The following is a 25,343-nucleotide window of genomic DNA, read 5'->3' as shown; positions in this document are numbered from 1 at the left end:
CTGATGCTCTCCCAGACAATGGCGTGGATAACCACGGCTCGGTAGCATTTAAAGGTACAGACACAGAAACAGCCTGTTCTCAGTCCAGTCACTTGAGGGACTTTTAGACTGCCTGGAATTCAGGACCAAGGCTGCATTTGGGGACATACACTTTGAATATTGTTGTTGGACCTCTGACAACTATTTGAAATTGTTGAAAAACTGTTTATTATGGGACCTTTGAGGGAATTTTTTCACATCTATTACCATCTCTGTGCTGTGGATGCTCGATACAACAGTGGAGAATACATAAGAATCATTCATATACACAAAAAATAAGAGAGTGAACATTTTCAGCAGCGGTTTAAAAAAAACAAAACGCCTTAAACAGGACAAGTTGAGGTTAAATTGGCACATTTCACAGTTTTATTTCCACTACATATTTGGACTTCATATTCCACATTTCCTCGCCTTTGGTGAGTTTTGCGCGTGTTCCTGCGTTGTTGCAGGTGCGGGTGTGGGAGATCCCAGAGGGCGGACTGAGGCGCAACATGACGGAGGCGGTGCTGGAGCTGTACGGCCACAGCAGGCGGGTGGGCCTGATCGAGTGGCACCCCACCAGCAGCGGCATCCTCTTCAGCGCCGGCTACGACTACAAGGTAGGGCGGCAGCGATACGCAACGGGAGTGTGTCTACAGAGCAGACCGAACAACTGCAATGGCAGCATTAAAGGCCTAGTGAAATGTAAAACACTACTTTGCAAAAAAACGATGGTTGAGGTACTACTTCTAAGGTTCCTCCGACTCTGCCCCACCACTGTTGTCGCATAACAAAGTTATTTGAATTTTGAGTCTCCAGCCGAGGAAGTCGGGGGAATCCTTCTTCGTGACGTCAAGAGTTGTGCAGATCTCGATCTGTTGTGTTTACATTGGCTTGTTTCCCTCTTAAATATCCAAGTTTTAACAGTGTTTTGAAGTTATAGTCGGCGTTTTATGAGCCTTGACGAAAGATTGCAGTTCAATCACTGGGTTTGAAACGCCCGATGATGATGAAATATCGTTAAATTCAGCCTCTTCGTCGTCAAAACTCTGATCCTCCATAATGTAAACACAACTTGGGCGTGTGCACAACTCGTGACATCACTCTATTATTGTCAGAAGCTCCGCCCAGCAGCGAAAATACCGCTGTTTATCGGCTATTTTCTCGCAGATTGCCGCGTTTTAACATTTTACCCTCGGACCAGTTAGCATAAAAAGGATCCTAGAAGCGACAGCCAGAGTGTTTTGGAGGTCGAATTTTCATTTCATCTTGGACTTTAACGGTCCTGTGCACCTCTTGCCAGATCCTGATCTGGAACCTGGAGATCGGCGAGCCGGTGAAGATGATCGACTGCCACACCGACGTCATCCTCAGCATGTCCTTCAACACGGACGGCGGCCTGCTGGCCACCAGCTGCAAAGACAAGAAGCTGCGCGTCATCGAGCCGCGATCCGGACGAGTCCTTCAGGTCTCACGTTTTTTTACGAAACCGACGGCGCGACCCCTGCGACGATAAATATCTCCGTTACGACGCTCTGTGTCCCCCCCCCCCCCCCCCCCCCCCCCTCTGTCTTGGCCAACAGCAAGCAAGCTGCAAGAACCACCGCGTGAACCGAGTGGTGTTCCTGGGCAACATGAAGCGGCTGCTCACCACCGGGGTCTCACGCTGGAACACCCGGCAGATCGCTCTCTGGGACCAGGTGTGTGTGTGTGTGTGTGTGTGTGTAAGTGTGTATGTATATATTTATATATATATGTGTGTGTGTGTGTAATCCCACTGTGTGTGTGCTGCTCGTCCCAGGAGGATTTGTCCATGCCGATCGTGGACGAGGACATCGACGGCCTCTCAGGACTTTTGTTCCCCTTCTATGATGCCGACACACACATGTTGTACCTGGCAGGCAAGGTTAGACACAAAGTTGTTGTTTTTTTTTAATCTATTACATTCTTTTTTATTATTATTATTAATAATTTTCTCATTCAAAAATTAAACCAATAAGTCAAACGCCGATTCCATCCATCTCCTGTGCTCCTTCATCCAGCTAAAAAAAATGTCGGTGAAAACCAAAAGACTGCAGCATTTTATACTTAAAATACACTAAAAACATAAAAAAACCCACTTGAAACAACGAACACATGCAAGTCGAAACACAAAATTATGAACATGTGAGTGAGGAAAACACTCAAACAGAAAAACACCAAAAACAATGTGTTTTCACTTGAAACGTTGTCGTTTAAAGACGCTCGTTTTGTGCTTTTCTTAGTCTGTAGTTACAATTGCGTGAGCAGGAAGGAAAGACGCTCATACTTGTGAATATCCAGAATGTGACACGGTTACTCTCGCGCTGCTTCGGCAGGGAGACGGCAACATCCGGTACTTCGAAGTCACCACGGAGAAGCCGTACCTTCAGTACCTCATGGAGTTCAGGTCCCCGTCGCCGCAGAAGGGACTCGGTGAGTCCGCCGTCCGTCTTTTGGGAAACGGGAAATCGGAACGGGGAACGAGTCACAGTGAGGATAAAACGACGCCTGAAAGGAACAAACGACGAGTAAAAATATTCCCCCAGTGAAACTTAATGAGCTCCTCTAAACGCATCCAGCGGCTTCGTTTTTTCTTCATCTTCGCGGTTTTAATGAATTCTGGGAAGAGGTTTTGATGTCGTGGGAATTCTGCTTCATGTTTCCGCAGGTGTGATGCCCAAACACGGCCTGGACGTGGCCGCGTGCGAGGTCTTCCGCTTCTACAAACTCGTCACCCTCAAAGGCTTGATCGAGCCCATTTCCATGATTGTACCTCGGAGGGTAAGTGGGGCTTAATATAAATGAGGTGACGTTCTCTCATTATCAATCGCGGCTGCGGTTTAATACATTTATCAGGCACTTAATGGCCTCGTTTAACATCTTTTGGCTGCACGGTGACGTCCAGTGTTTTGGGTGGAGAGAATTATAGCGCTGAACTAATCAGAGCTGAGAGTGAACGAGGACATAGTTTGTTTTCACGGCTTCAACCGAAGATGATGGCCGAGAGAAATAATATACAGCTGTGATCCATCTGGGCCGGTACAGACCCTGAGAACAAAGAACTTTCCAGACTGGAACCGAACGTGTAAACTTTAGGAAGATCCTCTCGAATCCTTAGTTTAGTTTCCTCAAGGTAAGATATGAACCGTCAATAGTCTTCATCTCGGTCTGGGTCCTAATTCTTTATTCAGCAAGTGTCGTGCAGACGCCGAAAACTGCACGAATGTGGAGTGAGTGTTGAATATCAAGCAAATATCTTGTGAATATCGAGGAATTATCATACAAGCGAGTGTGTTGGTGGTGAGCCAATATCGTGCGAATGTCGACGATCTCGTGCCAAACAGCTGTAGAGCGAGGACTGTCCCAATGTTGGTCGAGTATCGTAGAAATTTCAAGTTAATACCATGGAAACCACAAGATGTTATCGTGCAAATGTCGAAGGTTGTGTCAATATCAAGTAAAAATCGTGCAAATGTCCAGTAAGTATTGCTCAAAGGTAGAAAATGGTAAAAGGATTTAATTTGTATAGTGATTTTCAATAATCAGTCACCTTCACCCATTCACGCACACTCTGTCCATCCACTGGGAGCAGTTTGGGGGTCAGTCTCTTGCTCAAGGACACTTTGACGTGCAAACTGGTGGAGATCAGGAAGATCAAGTATCGAGGGAATGCAAAGTATATATCATGCAAATGTAGAGCAATGTGGGTGAGGACATCACTGTGTGAATATCAAACAACTTACCAAGCCAGTACCACGCAAAAGTAGAGCGAATCCTGCGCAAATCTCAGTCGGGTGTCACCTAAATTTTATGTGAATGTCGCGTGAATCTGCTGCAAATAACAAAACGTTATCGTGCAAATGACAAGCCATAATCATGGAGATATTGATGTTTATCGGATGTAGGTGAGAAGCACATCTTCTATTCATGTTGCCTTGAGGGTCGGTAAAATTTATGATGTTGCAGAATCTGATCAGACGTGCAAAGAAACCCCTTTTATTTCTTCACGATACTGAGATTTGATGCCTTTTCTTACTGTCTCAGATGTTTCAAAACGAAGCAGATTAAAGTGCGTTGAACTGTTTTTTTTTCTTTACAGTCGGATACCTACCAAGAGGACATCTACCCCATGACGGCTGGAACCGAACCTGCACTGACCGCCAGCGAATGGCTGAGTGGGATTGATCGAGGTGAGAACAGAAAACCCAACATAGACTTAACAGGAAGCCGACGACATATTTACTAATATTGATGAAAATGACCTTGTATTGGAGCAAATAAATCAGCTCAGAAACAATACTTTCTCAGGTCCACACTGTGTCTGTTTGCAAGTGATTCACAGTGTTGTCCTTGTGAAAGTGTTTTATATAAAGTTTTCACGTTTTTTTTTTTTTTTCATTCAACGCTACAATGACCGTTGTGTCGCCCAATGGCAACGGTTTCATATCGAAGGTTTCGCTTGTCAGGAGACGATCAGAAGAGTTTCCTGTTAAAAATGTTCACGTGCTTAAGAAGCTTCTTAAAAAGACGGTTGTTTGTGCTCCAAACAGACCCGGTGCTGATGTCCCTGAAGGACGGTTACGAGCGGCCAAACCAGTTGGTGTTCAAGGCGCCGGCGAAGGAGAAGAAGAGCGTGGTGGTGAACGGGATCGACCTGCTGGAGAATGTACCGCCCCGGACGGAGAACGAGGTGCGGACAAGGCCTTTAACGTTTTCACCCTTTGCACCAGCGTGTGATTAAAAATATGCAGAGGAAATAGTGAAGGTGCTCCAAGGAAGTGGATCCAATTCTTTGATCACCAAAGGTGACGGCGGAAACCCGAGGCGTTAGATTTGAACGGATCTGATTAAAGAGTCTGTCTGCTTGGAGGTCAAAACTTTTAGTGTGTTTGATGTGGTTTTAAAGGGTATAAATGTCATTCCATAGGGCAAGATGGTGATCAGGTGATGATAGATGCTTTATTGATCAGGATGTCAATTATTTTTCAGCTGCTCCGAGGGATTGGGTATATTTTCTGTACTTTTACACTTACGGCTGAACCACGTGACGAATCCAACAAAGCTGATCTGTTCATGGCCTAAACATGCAACTAGGTCCTTTAGGAACCAGAGTAAATGTCTCCAGTTTGTCTGTGATGCTCTGCCTGCCTCAACACATTCTGCAGGTCCTCCTTGTTCTCAGCACAACAGTAAGTTAAGACACAAGCTCGAGCTTCTTGTAGGAGTCCAGTCTCTGCTCGGCCTTTCTCACCTAAAGCTCGCTACACACTGATCTCATGAGTTGACAGCACCGAACCACACTGTGCAACAAGAATCTAATAGACTTAGGCCATGACGTGAAGTCTGCTGTGTGCAGACGGCACGATGAAAGCGAGGTGAATCGCAGCTTTTCAATGAGTCGAAGGTTGCACCGTCCTTTTATGCAAACGAAACTCATGAAACTTGACATTTATGTGTTTTAGAGAGAAATTCCTCCCAAAAGCACAGAGAAGCTGCTTTGAAGGAAATTGTCGTGGCTTTTTTTTTCTTGTTTTTATATTTACGGTCCTAGAAGTTGTTCATCCCACCTTGTATTGTTTCCTTGGTTTCAGTCCGATATGACGTTTTGGATGCGAGAGTGCTGAAGACCTGACAAACATGCTGTGGCGAAGGTTTCAAATGTTTTGCTGTCGACATTTTCTCACTGTGGAGATTCATTCCCGTGTTTTCTCCGTGTTTCGGCAGCTCCTGCGCATGTTCTTCCGGCAGCAGGACGAGCTGCGGCGGCTGAAGGAGGAGCTCACCACCAAGGACGTGCGAATACGCCAGCTGGAGCTGGAGCTCAACAACCTGAAGAACGTTAGCCCCAACAACGTCTGACCTCTCAGCCTCCGGGACTGGCCAAGCTGCTCCCCCCCCCCCCCCCCCGCCATCTGACCTCCGACGAGCTTCTGAGCCTTCCCGTCCAGCTCTTTTGATATGCCACATGATATCATGACTTCAGTCCTGCTGCCCCGCATTAGTGCCCTCAATCATATGTTGCGCAATGTCTTAACAGATGCAAGTACTGGAATATTGTAATAATGACAAATATCACGGGTGACGGAGGTGAGACAGTTGAGGGATTCTAACTTTAGCATTAAATCAAGATTCGAGACGATTGAAGATGTGCTCAATTTGAGGATTTTTCTCTTTTTATAGGTGAACATGAAAAGGGTCATATTATGCAAAATTCACTTTCTAATGGTTTTCCAACGGTAATAATTGTCCCCATACTTGGAACGACGCCCCAGAAGTGAAGAAAGTGTCTTCTCTCTCCCTGGCTTGTTTCATTTTTTTTTTAAAGTGTGTTGCTCCAACCAGCCAATCAGAAATCAAACCCTATGTAGTGTCATCGAGGGTTTAGCCAATCACAATCAAGGTAGGCTCCTCTCCTTTGACTCCTCCCACAATTAGGCAGGTCTGCTTCGGCACATGGCACCACGAGAGGAAGTACTGTCATCTCTTCCCAAGAAGGAGCGTGTGTGTGGGCGGAGCCTGTCCAGCTCACACAGACACAGCAGATTCTGAATGCAGCTCCTATGATCCAATATTCAAATTGAGGGAAAATCAAGTAAAAGCTGGATTTGGGGCAAATAAACTTTCAATACAATGTTGTTGGACCAATAAGACCATGTGAAAGTGTTGAAAATCTGCATAACGTGGCCCCTTTAATGATCTAGCGTTCCCTCCATTGGTAGGATCACTTCAGCCCCGATCTCATTGGGCTGCGACAAACTGTGAAAGGGTTTCCTTTGTGCTCGTAGTCGTTGCCGAGGTCTCAAACTCATCTCCAAACCCTCTCGATCGGGATGTGGATCTTCACTGCTTTCAACAACTTTTGCATTACTTCGGAGGTTTGCTGACAAAATTGGACTGGGGGGGGGGGGGGGGGGGGGGATGTCTCACACAATTGTTACAAATGTGCAATTGTTGAGCCAAACTAGAGCGAGTATGGTGCAAACCTCCAGCGTCGTGCTGCAGGTGTCAGTTGATGTGGAGTGAACGTCACCGTAGCTTCAGCCGAACGTTGGGCGAGCATTTCGCGAGTGTTGTGTGGAGCTCGAGAAAGTAACGTGGAAACGTAGAGTGAGTGTTTTGAAAATGTCGATAGTGTCGTAACGAAAGTCAAAGGAGTGTTGTACAAAACCTCAGGCCATGTCGAGAGAGTGTTTGATTGCCGATTTTGAGCAAAATGTTGAGCGAGCGTCGTGCAACGTAAATCTGAACTCCGGCCATTATTTGGACCAAATATCTGCCGGACGTTATACGTGCAACGTTCACGTTACAGGAAATTCCAGAAAACTGAAAATAATGGCGTATCTGTAATTGTTGTCGCAGCCCAGAGACGTGGGGACTTTAGAGCAATGGACGTCTCACCATCCCTGCCCTGTTGTCCAAGTGACGAAGCCTTGACCGCGTCCCCGGACTCCTTACCGACCAAACCACCTCTGAAATCCCACCTTTTGTGAAAGCGTAGGGATGAACTGACTCCTTTTTTTTTTTTTTTACTCCTCTTCCCTGAAGCCTTAGACCCTGCTGCAGACCCGGTTTTGCAGCGAGCTGCAACATCATCTCAAAATGGTGGACGTGAAGTAGTTTTGCACCTTTTACAGACGTGGATCATGTTTTTGTTTATTTTCTCACCACAAAGCTGCTTACCCCATACTCACCTACAGCGTCAGCCATAACTCTACTTCACAGCTCCAGATGGCGCGGCTCTTAAAAATGCAGTCCCCCCCCCCCAAGAAAAGCGGACGGCTCCGCGTCGTCGCTCGGACGCAGCAGAGCGGACGTGGAGACGCGTATCCGTGGCAACGCAGTCCGAAAGGAAGCTTTGCCGGCCGCTGCTGGTTTTTTTAGGGCTAATTTTGAGGTTGGGGAGGAGGTGATGTACATTTGCTTCTATTTATTTTGTGACATCTTACCTTTTTAGCTAACAAACGTGTATATTTGTTAATTCCATTGTTTTTTGTACGACGTGGCTGCGCAAGTAATGACTGTGACGCTTGATAGGTTTTTCGCTGAATGTTTCTGGCGCGAGATGTTTGTGTGAAGCGGCACTTTGTGGCGGTATTAATCCTTTTGACTCCAACAAGCCTAACGGGATACGTTATGAAGCCGAAATCTTGCCTATTCCTGACAGTACAAGCTGTAATAATAACCATCCTTTTACATTTTAGCCAAGTATATCACTATAACTGAGACGTGTTTGCCTGTAGATTTGTAGTTTTGCTCTGGAGACTTGAGATCATCTGCCCCTCTTCTTCCACTCGTACCAGTAGGCTCGGCCTAAAATTGGAGTTTAAATGCCTCCGTTTTCACCGTGAAACACATGTTCCTTCGGTCTTGCATTGAATCGGCATTTGATGGTGTTCACATTTGGTGGCGTTGCTCCCTGGTACAAAGGAACAGTTAAAATCCCAGCAAAATATGGGAATTGCAGCGATCCTTTATAAAAGACGAGGTGGTGTTCCACAATGACTGCAGTCCTAAAATCGTATGCTTTGGTCTTCTTGGGTCTTCTATCTCTGCCTCCTCGGTCTAGTCTGTTACAGCCACCATGTAGTTGGGATCAAGGAGAAGACGGAGCTTTATGTTGTGAGTTTGACTTCCCTTTAAAGCTGCTGGTTCATTAACATCGTGCCAAACCCTGGGTGGTTCTGAATGATTCACATTGGCTCCAGCACCTTGTGACTCTGAACTCCCGAAAAAAGGTGGAGAAGATGTATGGATTGTTGGGTTTATTGACCAAGTCAGACCTCACCCAGTCTATAAACCCTTGGAAGGTTTCCTTCATACTCTCAATGTACTCGCCGTTTACTAGCGTACAGATACATACATTTCAATCAGATTCGATCCACAAGCTGCAGATCAAATGAACCACCTCAAAGCAGAAAGTGTACCAGGGTGTGACCAGACGTATCAAGTGTGAGCACATCAACAATCCAGCCTCTTGACCTCAGAAAAGCGAAAATGGCTAATCAGAGACCTGCGTCGTAAGAGTGGGATTTGCAAGTTCAGGTCTGGATGTCACAAGTCTTCTCTTGTCACATCACAACGGACAGTAAAGCAGAGAGTGTCATATGACTGAAGGTCTGTCTGTACAGTTGTTCTACACCATTCAGCCATAACATTACGACGACTGCCCAGTCTGGATTGTGGCTCCTGCTGTTAGTGGGTGGGACCGATCTGGCTTTGTGTGACCCGTCTTGACTAATCGTTGAGAAGGAATTGGGAGCAAGTGTCACGATTCAAGTCAGATTGATGACAACCTGGTCGGAACGTCTCCAAACCTGCTGGTCTGATGGGCTTTTCCCAGTGGTGGTTTACCTCTGGATTACCTTCCAGAAGGATGCATTATAGGAAGAAGGTGAGCTGGTGGAGGCAGTGTCACACTTTCATCAATCTGTTGCTTTGACACGTAGCATCAACTTCAGCCCATGTATGACACAGGAGTCCCGCCCTGGTCCCTGAACGTCCCCCGCCCTGGATGTTTTAGGTCTCTTCCTGCTGCACCAGTCATCTGAAACGTTCATGATGTGATGAAGAGGTTCCTGGATTCGAGGCCACTGAGAGGATTCAGATTGCCGGTAATGCAACCCGACACGAAGCTAAGAAGGTCCGAGGAGCCCAACGACCAGTTTGAGTCGAGCCTCCACCTCACGGCTTCCACGACGGAAAAGACCTTCCATTTTCACATAATTTTGGTATAAATCTGCTGCGACTCGTACTAGTCTTCCTCTGATTGGCCACTGCACTGTAAACATGCAGCAAGTTGTCACCAACTCCAGCTAGAGTAGTGCGGGTCTTAGCTTCCATCATATTAGAGAAAAAGATGGTCAATCAGGCTCGTAGATACTGTCGAGTGGTGCATCATGGGGGATTTGGAGGAGGGTGGACAACACCGCTGATCTTGGCTGAACAGAGTCCAGAGGGGAAAACGTCCACAATATTCAGGAGGTGGTTCTAATGTTGTGGCTGACTGGTGCCGGGTGTTTGTTTGCCATCGGACATGTTAAGTTTCCTTGATTCAGGTGAAGCTCAGTTTCTCTCTGGCTAGAATTCACATTTAAAAATGCGTTTACAAATCAAGCGTGTTGGTTGTTTTTGCCCCTCGCGTGCAAATCAAGACCGAAGATGCCGACGCACAAAGGACCCGCAGACTCCAAACACGTGTAGAAAAGGGATTTATTTGAAGTGAGTGGGGGAGAAAAGAAACTGAATTTGGCTGATGACAGTGGAATCAACATAGAGTGAAGGATCACTGAGGTAGGCCAAATCGACCGCCGCGTACAACCGGAGAAAACAAAAGAAAAACGAGAGTGACAAGTTTTCCACAGTCTTACACTTTGAAACAATAAAATTTTCGATGCACACAATGCTGCGGGTGAATCCTCCGTTTTATAATCGAGCAACTTCTCTACACTACCACCACAAGTTCAAACATTGCCACCGGTGTGTCACGGAAAAGAACGAGGGGGGGGTGGGGGGGAAGGGGAGGGGGGGTGTGGGTGGAGGACAAAATGTCAAAGAGCAACAATAAGATCTGATGTTGAACGCCCTTGGTGGAAAGATTATGCATACAAAGATGTTCAAATTTCAAGAAATTTCACACTGCATGTTTCGCTTTTTTTTTTTTTTTTTTCTTTCCCCTCCGATAAAGCAGCATACATATCTAACATCTTATTACAATTCGTAGTTTCTCTTCAAGTTGTCTGTGTAATGTCTGCCGTCATCAAAGAGAATACAAAAAAATAGATTTGGTCATTATTTACAAGAACACGTAATTTCCGAACTATCAAAGCTGAGGGTTTGAAGGAGGGAGGAGGAGGAGGGTGAAGGAGGAAGAGGAGCAGCTTTGACAAGGGCAGACATTATTTTTGCTAAGAGTTTAAAAATATGTCCCCAGGGTCACACTGTGCATGATCAGACACAAGTTTCACACCAGGACAGCAGAGAGTATTGGCATACTGGTGACACTACAAACACATAACTTAAAAAAAGAAAAAGAAAAAAGTACAATGCAAAAAACAAAAAATATATATATAAGTTTTAAGACGAGGAGAGGACAGCCATACATGAAATCCAGTAGTTGACTTTAAAATGTATTAGACATGCACTCGGTTGTTTGTTTTTTTTCTTTTTTCTTTTTTTTCTCTTAAGGGGAGTTTAAAATACACAAGTCATCAGAAACGTACACAAACGGTGAGAAAACAAACAAACAAATTTCTTAAAAGGTCTTTGCTATTGGTAGATATTACAAAACGGGCGTCCACGGCAGGTAAAAGTGGATCTCAAGGAACACGGGAGCATCAAAGGTACACAAATCTTAGGGGGGGGGGGGTCTTCCCTCTCTTCCAGGTAACCCCGGCTACCTGACTGGCCGATAACGCAGAAAAAGAACAAAACAAAACAAACAAAAAAATCACTCCTACTGCAATATGAAACTGGAGGGAGGGGCTGGGGAGTGACTGGGAGATACAAGTTTTATAACAGTTCAAACTTAGCTGGAGGAGGACTTTCAATCGTCTTCGTCTTCCTCGCCCTCTTCGTCCAGTTCCCGTTTCCTCTTCTGACCTCGCTCCTCTTCTGGAAGAACGCCAAGAGGCACGGTTAGACGCACGGAACGCACAGGACAGGCTCGCGAAGTACATCGAACTCCGATGTTACTTTAATGCAAAGTGACTTTAACGTCCAGGTTTTGGTTGAGTTTTGTAGCTTCTGGTTTAAAAAAAAAAATGTAAATACAACACTAAGAAGAAAGTGTGTTGTGCAAATTTTAACCCCCTTCTGAACGCACTGAAGCCGCGTTTACGCGACGATTCTAATATTGCAGCTTCGTTTCTGAAAACGATGCTCGTTTGCGCAAGAAAGTTGCAGAAACAATGAAAACAGTGTAGTTTGCATGCCGGGCCACTAGTTGGTGCTGTTGTGTTTTTGTAATGAAACTACACACGTGAGCGCAGAGAACAACGTGCCGTAAACATCGACGACGGGAATTCAAGGACACTCTAGCGGACAGACGACCAAGTTGGCTTGTTATTATAGTGACTGTCAAAATAAAAGTATCAAGTCCCAGGAGAATATGGAGGGAAAACATTGTTATTGTCAATCTACTGAGCATGTGCAGTAGAAGGTTTTACTCTTTATGAGCAATAGCAGCATGTCTGAAAAGTAGCTTTACAACCGTTTCCATGGAGATGGAGTGTTTTCAAATACTTGTGTTTTCAGTGGCTCCGAGCACCGTTGCCATGTAAACGGACACAAATTACAATTAAAAGTGGAAACGGCTCAAGAGACACTCCAGAAGACCAGAATTCACACCAGGCCTTTTTCCCCCCTTGCTATTTTTTTTTTTTTTTTTTACTTTATTTTGTTGGAAAAATCGTCTTATTTTGTTCTACAAAAAAAAAATTTCTGGAAACTTTGTGATGCAATTGAGCTTCAAACTAATTAAAAAGAGTGCGAGTAAAAAAAACAAAACGATGGCAATAAGAGATCTGTCCGTCACTCACCTTCTTCATCTTCATCATCAACCTCCTTGTCATTCACATCCTCCTCCTCTTCCTCCTTGGAAATAAAACAAGATTTGATTAAATGCGGTTTCCTCAAACTGAACAATTACAGAGAGCGTATTTATGTCACTGCCGCCCTACCTCTCCACTGAGGTCGTCGTCGTCCTCCTCTTCATTCTCCTCCTCGTCTTCCTCTCCTTCCTCCTCCTCCTCGTCTCCTGGCGCCGTGTCTTCATCGTACTCCTCCTCGTCTACATCTGGGTGAAAAAGCGGTCGCTGGTTAATCGCCTGCCAACTCCCCGAGGCGTCGGAGGAAGGCAAAACGGACGAAGGTAAGGGCGTCCCCGAAAAGCGGACCTTCGTCGTCGTCCTCGTCGTCGTCCAGGCCCTCGGCGTAGACCTCGGCGTCCGAGTCCGGCGCCTCTTTGTCGTCTTTGTCGTAGCCGTCCAGGTACGTGAGCTGGGGTAATAGCTTGAACACGTTGTCTCTGTACTCGTTCAGGTTCGTCACCTCACAGTTGAACAGATCTAGACTCTTCAGGGTCGCCAGCTCTTTCTGCGGACATGGAAACATGGGAGGCTGAGAAACGACACGTCCACCTCTGACCTGAACCACACGACCCCCGGTGAACCACTTACCAGCGGCTCTATTGTGCTGAGGTCTTTGATCTTGTTGCCACTGAGGTTGAGATGTGTGAGGTTGGGGCATTTGGCTGCCAGGACTTCCAACCCTCCTGAGATCCTGTTATCGCTGAGTTCGAGCTGATGCGGGAAATCAAAAGGTTCAGCACAATCATTAAAACCCGGAGTTGAGGACCCCTTGCAGGGAGGAAAAGAACCCAAAAACCACCCACCTTTTTGAGTTTGTTTAGCTTCGGCAAGTGGGCGACTGTTGTCAGACCAACGTTGATTGTGCTTAGAAACACCAGCTCCTCAAACTCGTCTGTGAGACCCTCGATCTTTCCTTCATTCGAGCGACAGTTGTCAAGCACGAGTTCTTTCACCTGCACAACAGATACGATCATCGTTCTTCCAATCGGTCAAACATGAAAGGAGTCGAATACCTCATAGTTCCCTCTTAAAGTCATTAAATCAATGGAAAATGAGGGCGTGTATTATTCTTGTGTTTTGCGTCACAGCCATTGAACACGTCTCAGCCAATCGGCATCGAGTATTATGGAAAAATTTGCATCGATATTCATAATATTTACACAACATTTTTCTCAATGCGGAATTCACATTTCCCAACCTCTTCCTTCAGAAATGAAAAATATATAACCCATTTTAATCAATTGAAATTTTGTGCGCTCAAGCTAGTCAATTTTGCAATGTTGCAATACCACTTTCTTCCACAAGATGATGCAGTGAGTCACTGTAGAATGTTATCTGTTCTCAGCACAAGGCTGTCAACTGAAGCCTAATTTACTCTTCATAAACAAAGGCTGTAACTACGAACAACCTCCGCATTGGCCGGAGCTCGTACCCCAAAATTTAAAAATATACACTGAAATGAGGGTAGTTGGGTAGCCAATCGTGGATCTACGTCATCAGGCACGTTTAAAAAATATTGTTGTTGTGCTGCTCGTAATGCTTTGCACACGACATGCTATACCCCCCCCCCCCCCCCCCCAGATAAAGTGTTCGACATCCTGCACCTTTAAAAGCCCGTAGCTGCTTACATGGACTTTATCGCCTCACATTACAGAACAAGGTCCGGTTTACACGGAACAAAAAGAGTGATATGTCAATATGTTCGGCTCTTTTGTGGTTTCCACGTAAACAAATCAAACAAGTATCCGGCTATGTGAAAACCGCATGGGTGTATGAACACACTGCGATGCAAAAAAAAAGTGTTATTTGGTCATAATTGTGCAGTTATCCACCATGTCTCAGCCAATCAGCATCGAGGACGTCCTAAACGAACAAAAAAAAAAACAACCCAGCGTCCATCTGTATTTATCGGTCAGCGCACTATTCTCGCGATGCGTCTATTACGTAAATATCACGAATTGTCGACCCCCCCCCCCCCCCCCGTATGAGAAAGCGACAAAGCGCGATTATTTTCCGGGTGAGCGCACGCGCAGGGATGCGCGCGCGGGAGTAAAAAAACGCTCCGGAGCCGTACGAGTCGTGCACGGGGTCATTCGTGAGTAGGAGGGGCTGCTTAAAGCCGATTAGACCACTGCCAGGCAAACGGTGCATTGTTGCTCGAGTTAAACAGTCGCTAAACGGACTCCAGCTTGTCTTATTATTGTTAAAAAAGCAACAAAAAAACAAGGTACGACGACTCGTGCCGAATAAAAAAAAAAAAAAAAGGAGGGGGGGGGGGTGTTACGGTGCGTTTGGGATCGCCTTTTGTTTCTGAGTAAAATGGCGGCGGGCGGCTTGTCCTAGTTCTGGAAAACTGGAGCAGCGACGACAACAACTCGGCGCCTTTCGATGGTTTGTCTTCCACCGCGGCGGCGTCCCCCCCCCCTCCCCCCTTCTATTTAATCGTATGGTGGTGGTGGGGGGGTCGAACAATGAGCCACGCGGTCGTGTTTGAGGAGGAGGAGGAGGAGAGGGGGGGGGGTTGACTCCTGCGTATCGTCACCCGGCCCGGCGGCTCCTAACGGTCCCCGCCAGAGAGGCACCCTGTGCCCGCCGGAGAGACGAAGCTCCCGCGCCGCCCGGCTCTGGTACCCCCCCACCCACCATCCCCACCCCTCTTCCCCTCCCCCGCTTTTAACCCCTCCGCGAGGCGGCACGCGACGCTCTTTATTCATCGTTGTTAAAAATGACTTTGAGTTTCCGCGAGCGTGCACCGAGGAGAGGGGCAACAACAACAACAGCGCGTCTGTCACCGGGAAGGGGGGGATTTTAGCGGCACGGAAAGTTCGAAATATGGCTCCCGTCGCCTTGTTTATCTCGTTAAAACGAGCCGCGGCATCCTGAACGAGCTGCACCGCGCGCGGACGCGGGAGTCGGGATAAAAGTTCCAGCCGCGGAGCCGGAGCCGGAGCCGCCGCCGCGGGGCTCCCGCCGCCGCGCTCCGCGGAGCAGCAGCGTGACCCGGCGGCGCCGTCCATCCTTTATGAACTTCGAAAGGAGAAACTTTGTGTCCGCACGCGACAAGAGCGGACGCCGAGACGGTTCTAACTCCCCTCCTCCTCCGCGATGAGCAGGAAGCGGGGCGACATGCGAGGCCGACTTACGTCCGACGGAGTGCGGTTCCGCAGCTCCAGGTGGATCCGCTTCTTCATGTTCATCCTCGACGTACCGCACGCGCGTGCCCGTGACACGAACACACACTTTTAATAATTACCGCAAAAAAAAAAAAAGCAAGTAAAAGCACCTCCGGAGCGGGCTGCTGCTGCTCATTCAAACTTGATCCGCTCGGTGGGCGGGACCGAATGGGAGGATTGTCGTCACCGCCGACCAATGGGAGAGGCGGAATGGGGAGGGAAGGGATTTACAGACCGGGCAGCCAATAGGAGCGCGCCAATAAACCTGGGTGGGGTTTTGTTGTCGGGGTTCGGTTGTTTGTTAACTCCAGTTTGCGTGGAAATAGTCACGTTGGAGGTTTTTTACTCAAATGTCTTCATGTTGGAGGATTTTACTCTGAATTCAGCCCTTGAGCAGCAAATTAAAGCACCTCAACTCAACAAAGAAATGAGTCCTGGTAACCACAGGTCTGCACAATCATCACTTTACACCAAATAAATAACACCGATTATATTCCCATATAAAATTTGAGTTCAGTGCAGTTCTAAAGCTACAATTATGACTGCTCACATTTATTTTGGTATTTTACAATGTTTTACAAGCCATTTTAGCTATATGTATGGGCAGCTAAAAGGTAAATAGCACTGTCAGCTATTTTATCTGTTTTAGCCAATATAGCCTTTCAGCTGTATTCGCTGTTTTAGCCATTGGAGCTATATGAGCTGTTCTATCTATCTATCTAAAGCAGGGGTGTCAAACTCTTTTCAGTTGAGGGGCCACATCCACCCTAATCTGACCTCTGGAGGCCCAACAAGTCAAACGTAACATATTGAACTGCAGATCTGGACAAATGTCAAAGTCTTTCCTTCTTTTGATCCTTTTGTAACTGCAAGAATTTGCCAGTCTATTCTGAAATATACATATTAAAGGAAATCAGATATTATTATATTTGCAACAAAAACAAAAACCCTCAGGCACCTGTATCTGGATATTGTATTCAGGATTAAAACAATTTGTCATCATCTGGACATTTTGTTGAGTTTACGCGTCTAAAGTATCATTTCACATAAGTTAGACTCATTGTTTTATTGTGAAAGGCGTTGCGTTATGTGACCTCCACAGATGCATTAATAAATTCTGACCAAGGGCGGTTTTGAATGTCATTTTTGACAATCTAGTGTTTTTAGATCAGCCTCTGTCAGTTTTCATATTTATACTTAAAAAAAAAATAAAAATGGGCCGCATGTTTGACACCCCTGATCTAAAGTCTTGAGGACATTTCAGATAATATAACCATTATATATAACCATTTAGCTGTTATTGCTATTTTAGCAGTTATATGTAATGTGGCATTCTTAGCTGCTATAGTCAATTTAGATGTTATTGCTAATGTAACATTTCAGCTGTTATTGCTAAAGTAACATTGGAGTTATTTTAGATGTTATAGCCATTTTAGCTATAGTTATTGCTATTTTTGCCATTATAGCTAATGTAGCATTGGAGCTATTTCAGCGGTTACAACAAATTATCCCCAGATAGGGGCGGGGCTTAAAAATAGGACCATGGGCGTGGCTTTGATTGGGGTGGAGCTTTCATACTGGCACAGAGGACCCGCCCCCACTCTTATTTGATTGGCCCCTGTCATTGTTTTTAAAAAGGGCATATGAGGACAGCTTATTTTTATTTTGTTTTTATATTGTTTGTGGTTATTTGATCTCAGCATGATGAGGGAATAAATATACCCACTTAAAAATAAGTATATTTTCACTCAGTAGTTATTGATAATATATATATTATTATATATATATAATTATATTGATTAATAAAGAACCAATCAATGAGATTAAATAAATGTATAACCATATTTAATAACTTGGCAGTAGACCAAACCGTTGATTTTAAGGTTCGGACAAAAATGTATTTAAAAAAAACTAAAACTGTAATGCTTTATCGATTTTTAGAATTCAGAGTGTAACAAATAATTATGTTTACATCGACTAAATAACCTCAAACATTTGTTTTCTGCACATTGGGAGGAAATCAGGACTTTATTCTATACTAGCATAGTATTTTCTATTTTTAACTCGTATTGAGAAGGAAGAAATGTAGTAAAATCTTAAAAAAAATGCCCAACTGGTACACAACGTGGAGATGAAGTGAGAGAGCTGACAGCTTCACCAGCCTGAAGTCTATCAATCGAGATAAATAATGTGCATGTGAGTGATAAGACAGGGGGGTAAATAGCCGTTATTGCCGCCCTGCTTTCCACTTTACCCCTTCTGCTGCATGTCACTAGTGTGAAACACACCAGAAACCTATTTAATCACAAAACCTTCCAATCCAGCTAAAAACATATTTATAATAATAAAAACCTTTCTAAATGAAGATCATTTTTTTTATTATTATAATTCAATATCCATTCATGTTTGTTTTAGAAAATAAAGATTAGAAATTACTACAACAAAGGACATAATAAGCTCAGAACAGCAAAAAAAAGGACAGACATTACCTTACAAAATGTAAAAATTATAAACCAAAAAAAAAAACACAATAAAGAAAATGCATTAACAAAAAATAATTACAAGTATAGAAAGACACTTAAATATAGCACAAAAAACATATTCGTGGAAATATACAAAACGTAAGACTCAATCAATGACAATATAAGTATAAAACAAATGCAGACCATCAACTAAAACTAAAGACGTGAAAAATAACAACAACAAGAAAACTAAATGAACCACAAAAACTTTACAAATAAACTTTACAAATTGTCTTTAAATAACGAAAAGACATACTTGTGATTTCATTATAATTTAAAAAGAAGTCAGAGACAAAGTTATAATGTAAAAAAAAAAAGATGAAAAGTGACCACAAGTTGTTAAAGAGAGAAAAATGATGAGACAGACAATTAGAAACAGGATAAATATTGAAACTGAAATGTAAAATGACCTCAGGAAACACAAAGTTAGAAAATAATCCTCAAAAAGTTCAGAAAGAAACTTCAAATGACCACAGATCATACAAAAACATACAAATATACCACATTTAAAAAAACAATTGATGAATCAACACAGAAACTTCAAATTCTCTCCAAGAGGTACAAAACAACAACACAGCCCCCAAAATTACTATATTGACATAAAATAGTAAAAATAATTAAAACAAAAAATCATGAAAGGACTTGAAAAGAAAAGAGATACCCAAAAAGCATCATAAATTAATCTTAAAAGTAAAAAACAATAAAAAAACAAACATTAAATGACACAAAAACCAATACAAAAAAAGAGTACAAACACATAGGAAATATATTTATACACGTCTTGTAAAACCACCACAGAAACAGATAAAAACAACAAAAATATTTAAAAACCCTTAAGGGAAACAACTTTATAAACATTTTATTTTCATATTTCACATTTCCAGTGATTCCATGTGTTTTTATATCAGTTTTTCCATCATTCTGTTCATTATTTTCTCTTTGTCTTCATGTTTCAAATAGTTTGTGTTTTGTATTTTTTAATTACTTTAATTTATATTCTAACATTCTGTGATACCTTTTCTATTTCTGCTCATTTATTTCATCTCCACAATTTATGTTTTATATAATCTATTTTTCTAATCTATTTTACTTTGTCCTGCAGTGTCTTTGTATTCATTCTGCCAAGATTTCATAACAGATTTAACTTATTTTGTCAGGTTTTTGTCAAGATTTCATGATTTTAATTATTTATATGCTCTTGCTAATATCAGTTTTATCTTTCATCCGCCATAATATCGTTTCATCTGAACATTTCATGTCTTATTTTTAAGCTTATTTTGTTTTTTTAGCATCAGTTTGACCTTATTTTTGATCATGACAGCATTTCTTCTTTGTCTTCTTTGAATAATTTCCACCTCTCTCTCCTGCTTTATCTTTTTTTCAGTTAGAGGTATTAGTTATTCTTCATTCTCGTGTTGTATTTACCATCTTATCGTCCTTTCTTGATGTTTTTATGTGAAATAAGTTTTGTCCTGGTGTAATGACTAATTCCTGCCACCAGAGGTCCTCAGTCCTGAGAATTGTGAAGTTACAGTTTAACTCTTTATGTGCTGATTTGTGTTTGAGGAAAAAAATCACACAATGACAATTAATCAATACTTTGTGATTCATATTTATAAGAAGCTAATTGGCCAGGAGCATTTCAAATGGAGTCTCATTAAAACCATTTGTCATCCAAGTCAAGACATTTCAAAGATAAAATATATACAAAAAATGTGTAAGTTTAACAAATAACACACATTTGATATCGGATAATAATAATAATAATAATAATAATAATAATAATAATAATAATAATAATAATAATAATAATAATAATAATAATAAATAAAATAATAATAATACGAGCAATCAGGGATTGATATACACTAAAGGATGACCTAGACTCAGAAAAAAGTTTAATTACTTCCAAAATTTACTGGAATCTTCCGTAGCCTAATATCAATCTGTGGTGAATCCGTGCAGTTGTTTTGACATAATCTTGCTAACAGACATAAAGACAAACAAATATACCCCATTGATTTGACTACATCCTTGGCAGACGTTACAAAAAATATTACAATAAAATACAGTAGTCAAAAACTGATGTGCAAACTTTTATTTTGCTGATTATAAATTATAAATGTGTGAATCTGGCTCGTGTTTTTTTGAGGCAAAACTGTCGTGTTTGAAATGAAGAGAGAGCAAACCTGTACAATTCTGAGTTTATTTAAACAGTTTAAATGAGATAACTATATATTTTTCACTTTATATATTTGTTGTGCTGTGTTTTCTATAAGATCCGGCCAAGTTTATTTGTTTTTCATGGATTAATTTAGAGAATAATTGAGTTTCTGACTCAAAACTCTGATGCAAGTTGAATCCTGATTGATGTCGATACGATTAATGATCAATACTTGAAATAAATAGGGATGAATGTAATATTTAAAATATGCTGCAGGTCTCTCTCTCTCTTTTTTTTTTTTTACATTACAAGTGATTATTGTTTAATTTCCAGAAAAGGTCATTTCGTTATGTGAAGGAAATTGTAATTGTAATGACAGTCCTTCACCAGCAGATGGCAGTATTCATCTACTTGTCAAGAAGACAGCGCCAGTCAACTGGATGAGTTTGATCAAAAACATTATAGACAAGGTGATCAAACGGCCATGTTTTCTCATTGTCTTTAATTCACAAGACGACATATCACAATTTACATGCTTAAGACGTGTCAAAACGAAGCCTGAGAGAAATAAAATGCCATTTTTTCGGAACTCCAAATCAGCCCGTTGATTTATGTTTCCATGTCAAAGATTTGGAACATTCCTGGTAAAGGTTTTCGGGTTGAAATAGAGTTGTAGTGATGGGATCTGGGCCTGTGTCGAGTTTGCAATGTGTCACTGTGAATTAAAAAATAACAAAAAAAAACGTGGCCCTGCTTTAAATCCTCCTAAACTCTGTGTTTTCCAGCACATTTTTCACTACGAGCTCCCTCGCCCGAGACGACTTCATGCCCCTCGTCGCTTTAAGTTGCCGGCCGACGACTTGCCGGAGCGTGGAACAATCGAGTTCCTCCACTTTTCTCCACACGGCAGCACTTTAATGTCGGCGGTAAACCTCGCACGCCTCACACGGCCTCTCAATCTTCCTGGTTACGGCGCGTCGCCGTTAAGTCTAATTAAGTCCTCTCCCAACAGCAGCTGCCTGCGAAGCCTCAGCAGCACGTTCTCCTCTGTTGGAGTAATTTTGCTGCTTTTTCTGGCATGTATATATATATATATATATATATATATATCATTTTTTATGTTATATATGCAGAAATGAAACAGGTGCTCATGAAAATGCGTGAAATCAAAACAGCAGCTGGACTGTCTAGACTGCGTTCGCTATAAATAAAAAAAAAAGCATCTTTCTCTTATCATGGCAACGGGGATGAAGGAGATGGAAAAAAAATCAGTTTGAAGAGGGAGAAAACCTCCAGCAGAGGTCGTCTGGATTCAGCGCTCGACAGTGAGAATGGCATTGAGGAGAGAGGAGGAGGGAAGGAATGATTAACGTGATGCGGGCTGACGAAACGGAAGCTACTGATCACGAAACTCATTTCGTTCCAGGAATAAACAACCTAGTAAAACACTAATGATCCAGATGTTCCCCGCTGCTTTAAGTCCGGATGAGGAGATCATAAGGTCACGATTTCGTTGAAATCGTTGATTCATTAAATTGGCTTTATGTTTAGTTTGTTTCACAGTAAAAAAAGAAATCCTTGTCTTGTCAGACTGAGCGCTGTCGCTTTAAGAGATCACAAGGGGGAAAATAAAAAAGAGTGTGATCACACAACCGAAGTGAAAAATGAAAATATCACTGAACCTGGGATTATCTTAAGACATTTATTTTTCCTCGAATGTTTTCATGTAAAAACACAGAATGTTTCAGGTTGTGGGGTTTAATCAACAACGAGGCTCAGAGCCACTGGAAACATGCTGGTACTGAATCTCTCCTGGAACTTTTATTTTGACGGTCACCGTGAATCAGTTTCCTCCAAAAAAAAAAAAAATTTGAATTTGTCATGACCCACAAATAAAAATGAATAAGTAGTGCTGAGGTCACTCTCCCGCGTTGTTTGGAAACACAAAATCGAAATTGAATTGTGATCCTTATTTTGAAGGGCAGACATGGAAATGGAAAAAGCATTTCCCTCTTTATGTTTTCTTTTGAGTTCTGCCATAAAATGTGCAGCCTGGATAAGGACATTAAAATGCAGTTTGAATGAATCATTATTAATTTCATTCATGAGTAAGATAAAGCAGCCAGAACCTCCAAATGGAGAAAAATACATTTAATTTTTTCAAATTTTGACATTTCAAAAATAACTTTTGATCACTATTTGCTGGAGTGTCTTTTGAAAATTAAAACTTAAACGTCATTTTTCTCTTTCATTTCAATTAAGTCGCAGAAAAAGCCGCCTTTGTATAAGAAAATGTAAAATGCAGTTTGGACGATGGATTTAAAAAAAATTAATTTGTTTTTAAATTTTGAGTAAAAAAAAAAATGTAGTTTAATCTGAAAATGAAAAAAGTATTTCTGTCAATACATTTCAAATGGATGTTTTGAGCCACGTTCGCTTCCGTAAGGTGGCCCACCGACCGACTTAGAGCCAAAATTAAAGACGTCGCCACGGAACCTCCGGAACGCGCACAGTGTAGGAACGCCCTCGTTGCCTCAATGTTTCCTGTTTGTGTCGTCTCAGTGCCCCCCTTCCCCCCCACCCCATCACACCCCCCCCCCCCCCCCCCCCCCCCCCCCCCCATCCCCACACCCCCCTCCACCGCCACCCCACCCCTTGTGTGAATTGAGCGAGGTTTGATGAGGACTCTCCCCTCGTGTTCACTCCTGCTACCTGCTGCAGCGTTGACCTGCTCTGCATGGGCGGGAACAATGTGAGAGAGAGAGAGAGAGAGAGAGAGAGAGAGAGAGAGAGAGAGAGAGAGAACGTCAACCCGACATTCATTATTCATGTTAATTGATTCTGGCAGTTTGGAGACGCTACCTTGTAATGCAATACCCGTCCTGTGGACAGGAAGACGGTAAACACACACACACACACACACACAAATCTCCCGCAGCGTGAATGCTGAGCGGGCTGCTTCCTGCTCACGTTGAACGTCGTCGTGACTCAGGTTTCTTCATTCTTGAAGCTGGGGTGTGATTTGTGTTGCTCCCGTCTGAGAAATCGACTTCTGCCGACATCGTGGCGTCGGAACATCTCGTGACGTCGGAACATCTCGTGGCGTCGGAACATCTCGTGGCGTCGAACATCTCGTGGCGTAGGAACATCTCGTGGCGTCGAACATCTCGTGGCGTAGGAACATCTCGTGGCGTCGGAACATCTCGTGACGTCGGAACATCTCGTGGCGTCAGAACATCTCGTGGCGTCGAACATCTCGTGGCGTAGGAACATCTCGTGGCGTCGGAAGATCTCGTGGTGTCGGAACATCTCGTGGCGTCGGAGCATCTCGTGGCGTTGAACATCTCGTGGCGTCGAACATCTCGTGGCGTCGGAACATCTCGTGGCGTCGGAACATCTCGTGGCGTCGAACATCTCGTGGCGTCGAACATCTCGTGGCGTCAGAACATCTGGTGGCGTCGAACATCTGGTGGCGTCGGAACATCTGGTGTCGAACATTTCGTGGCGTCGAACATCTCATGGCGTCGGAACATCTCGTGACGTCGGAACATCTTGTGGCGTCGGAACATCTCGTGGCGTCGGAACATCTCGTGGCGTCCAACATCTCGTGGCGTCCAACATCTCGTGGAGTCGAACATCTCGTGGCGTCGGAACATCTTCTGGCGTCCAACATCTCGCGGAGTCGAACATCTCGTGGCGTCGGAACATCTTCTGGAGTCGAACATCTCGTGGCGTCGGAACATCTTCTGGTGTCGAACATCTCGTGGCGTCGGAACATCTCGTGGTGTCCAACATCTTGTGGAGTCGAACATCTCGTGGCGTCGGAACATCTTCTGGTGTCGAACATTTCGTGGCGTCGAACATCTCATGGCATCGGAACATCTCGTGACGTCGGAACATCTCGTGGCGTCGGAACACCTCGTGGCGTCGGAACATCTTGTGGCGTCCAACATCTCGTGGTGTCGGACATCTTGTGGCGTCGGAACATCTCGTGGTGTCGGACATCTTGTGGCATCGGAACATCTCGTGGCGTCGAACATCTTGTGGCGTCAAACATCTCGTGGCGTCTCCACAGGTCCCGTGGAGTTCAGAGAGACGTGAGACGACCTGCTCATCCTGCTCTTATTGAAAGGAATCTCATCCTGCATCCTACAGCGCCACCCGCAGGCCGGAGGCCTCCAGAGGACCACATGGAGGCCTCAACCACAACTTTCCTTTTTTTTTTTTTAACCAATTTCGACCGCGACACACCTCACAAGACCTCCAGGTGGGGAGATACTCTTACATCATCATCAAATTCATTACTTTTGTTCAATCTTGTATTTCAACAAATCAATGTTGAGGTTAAAGAAGACAACAAAAAAACTGACGACCTCACTAACGGGTGTTATTATGACATGTTTGTCGAATATTCAGGTTGAAAAAATCGGCCTTATTGAAGCCCCAGTTACACAACATTTTTAATTTTTAAAATGATTTTATTCAACAAAAAATTGACAAGAAAAGGAGCTAAAGAGCAACTTATAATATGTGAAATAGAAAAAAATATAGATGTACATGAAGACCGGACACCGTAAAAATAATTTGATACCATCTGAACTTTACTTAAAGAAATATAAATCACGGCAGTAAAAGAGAGAAGCTGTGAAGATGATTAAATTGTATTTTTCTGCCCCTCATTTGCATAATTTCCATTATCCCATAAGAAGTGGCCCACCTTCCTCAAACTGCTTTTTTTTCCTTTTTTTTGCTCATCCTCTCCTCTTGCGGAAAAATGGAGTTAATCTCGAGTGTTACAACAAAAGCTGCAGCTGTTTATGAGGCGGAAGAATTCGTATTCATTAGAAAGGAGTGACTG

The 25,343-nt window shown here is 43.5% G+C and overlaps 2 protein-coding genes across 3 annotated transcripts in view; one reads left to right on the top strand and one right to left on the bottom strand.

Annotated features, from left to right (window-relative positions):
* The window catches only part of coro2ba (coronin, actin binding protein, 2Ba), a 43,994-nt gene extending 37,079 nt beyond the window's left edge, over positions 1 to 6,915 (top strand). For both annotated transcript variants that reach the window (XM_080499733.1, XM_080499734.1), the window contains exons 4-12: positions 489 to 638; positions 1,322 to 1,486; positions 1,602 to 1,718; positions 1,820 to 1,924; positions 2,376 to 2,472; positions 2,708 to 2,820; positions 4,139 to 4,229; positions 4,590 to 4,729; positions 5,764 to 6,915. In XM_080499733.1, coding sequence (XP_080355859.1) covers positions 489 to 638; positions 1,322 to 1,486; positions 1,602 to 1,718; positions 1,820 to 1,924; positions 2,376 to 2,472; positions 2,708 to 2,820; positions 4,139 to 4,229; positions 4,590 to 4,729; positions 5,764 to 5,898 — 1,113 coding nt within the window. In that variant the 3' untranslated portion in view covers positions 5,899 to 6,915. The remainder of the gene's footprint in view (positions 1 to 488; positions 639 to 1,321; positions 1,487 to 1,601; positions 1,719 to 1,819; positions 1,925 to 2,375; positions 2,473 to 2,707; positions 2,821 to 4,138; positions 4,230 to 4,589; positions 4,730 to 5,763) is intronic.
* A 3,315-nt stretch (positions 6,916 to 10,230) lies between these two features.
* On the bottom strand, positions 10,231 to 15,922 carry anp32a (acidic (leucine-rich) nuclear phosphoprotein 32 family, member A). The gene is made up of 7 exons (XM_080495012.1): positions 15,770 to 15,922; positions 13,430 to 13,579; positions 13,215 to 13,337; positions 12,933 to 13,131; positions 12,717 to 12,832; positions 12,576 to 12,630; positions 10,231 to 11,649 (listed from the first exon to the last, which is right to left on the bottom strand). The coding sequence occupies exons 1-7, from the start codon at positions 15,821 to 15,823 to the stop codon at positions 11,582 to 11,584; spliced, it is 765 nt and encodes a 254-aa protein (XP_080351138.1). The 5' UTR covers positions 15,824 to 15,922; the 3' UTR covers positions 10,231 to 11,581.
* Positions 15,923 to 25,343: the final 9,421 nt, after the last annotated feature.

This window comes from Blennius ocellaris, assembly GCF_963422515.1.
Source record: "Blennius ocellaris genome assembly, chromosome: 1".
NCBI lineage: Eukaryota > Metazoa > Chordata > Actinopteri > Blenniiformes > Blenniidae > Blennius > Blennius ocellaris.
Note: the sequence above shows the minus strand (reverse complement) of the source record. Positions and strands in the feature narration are given on the sequence as shown.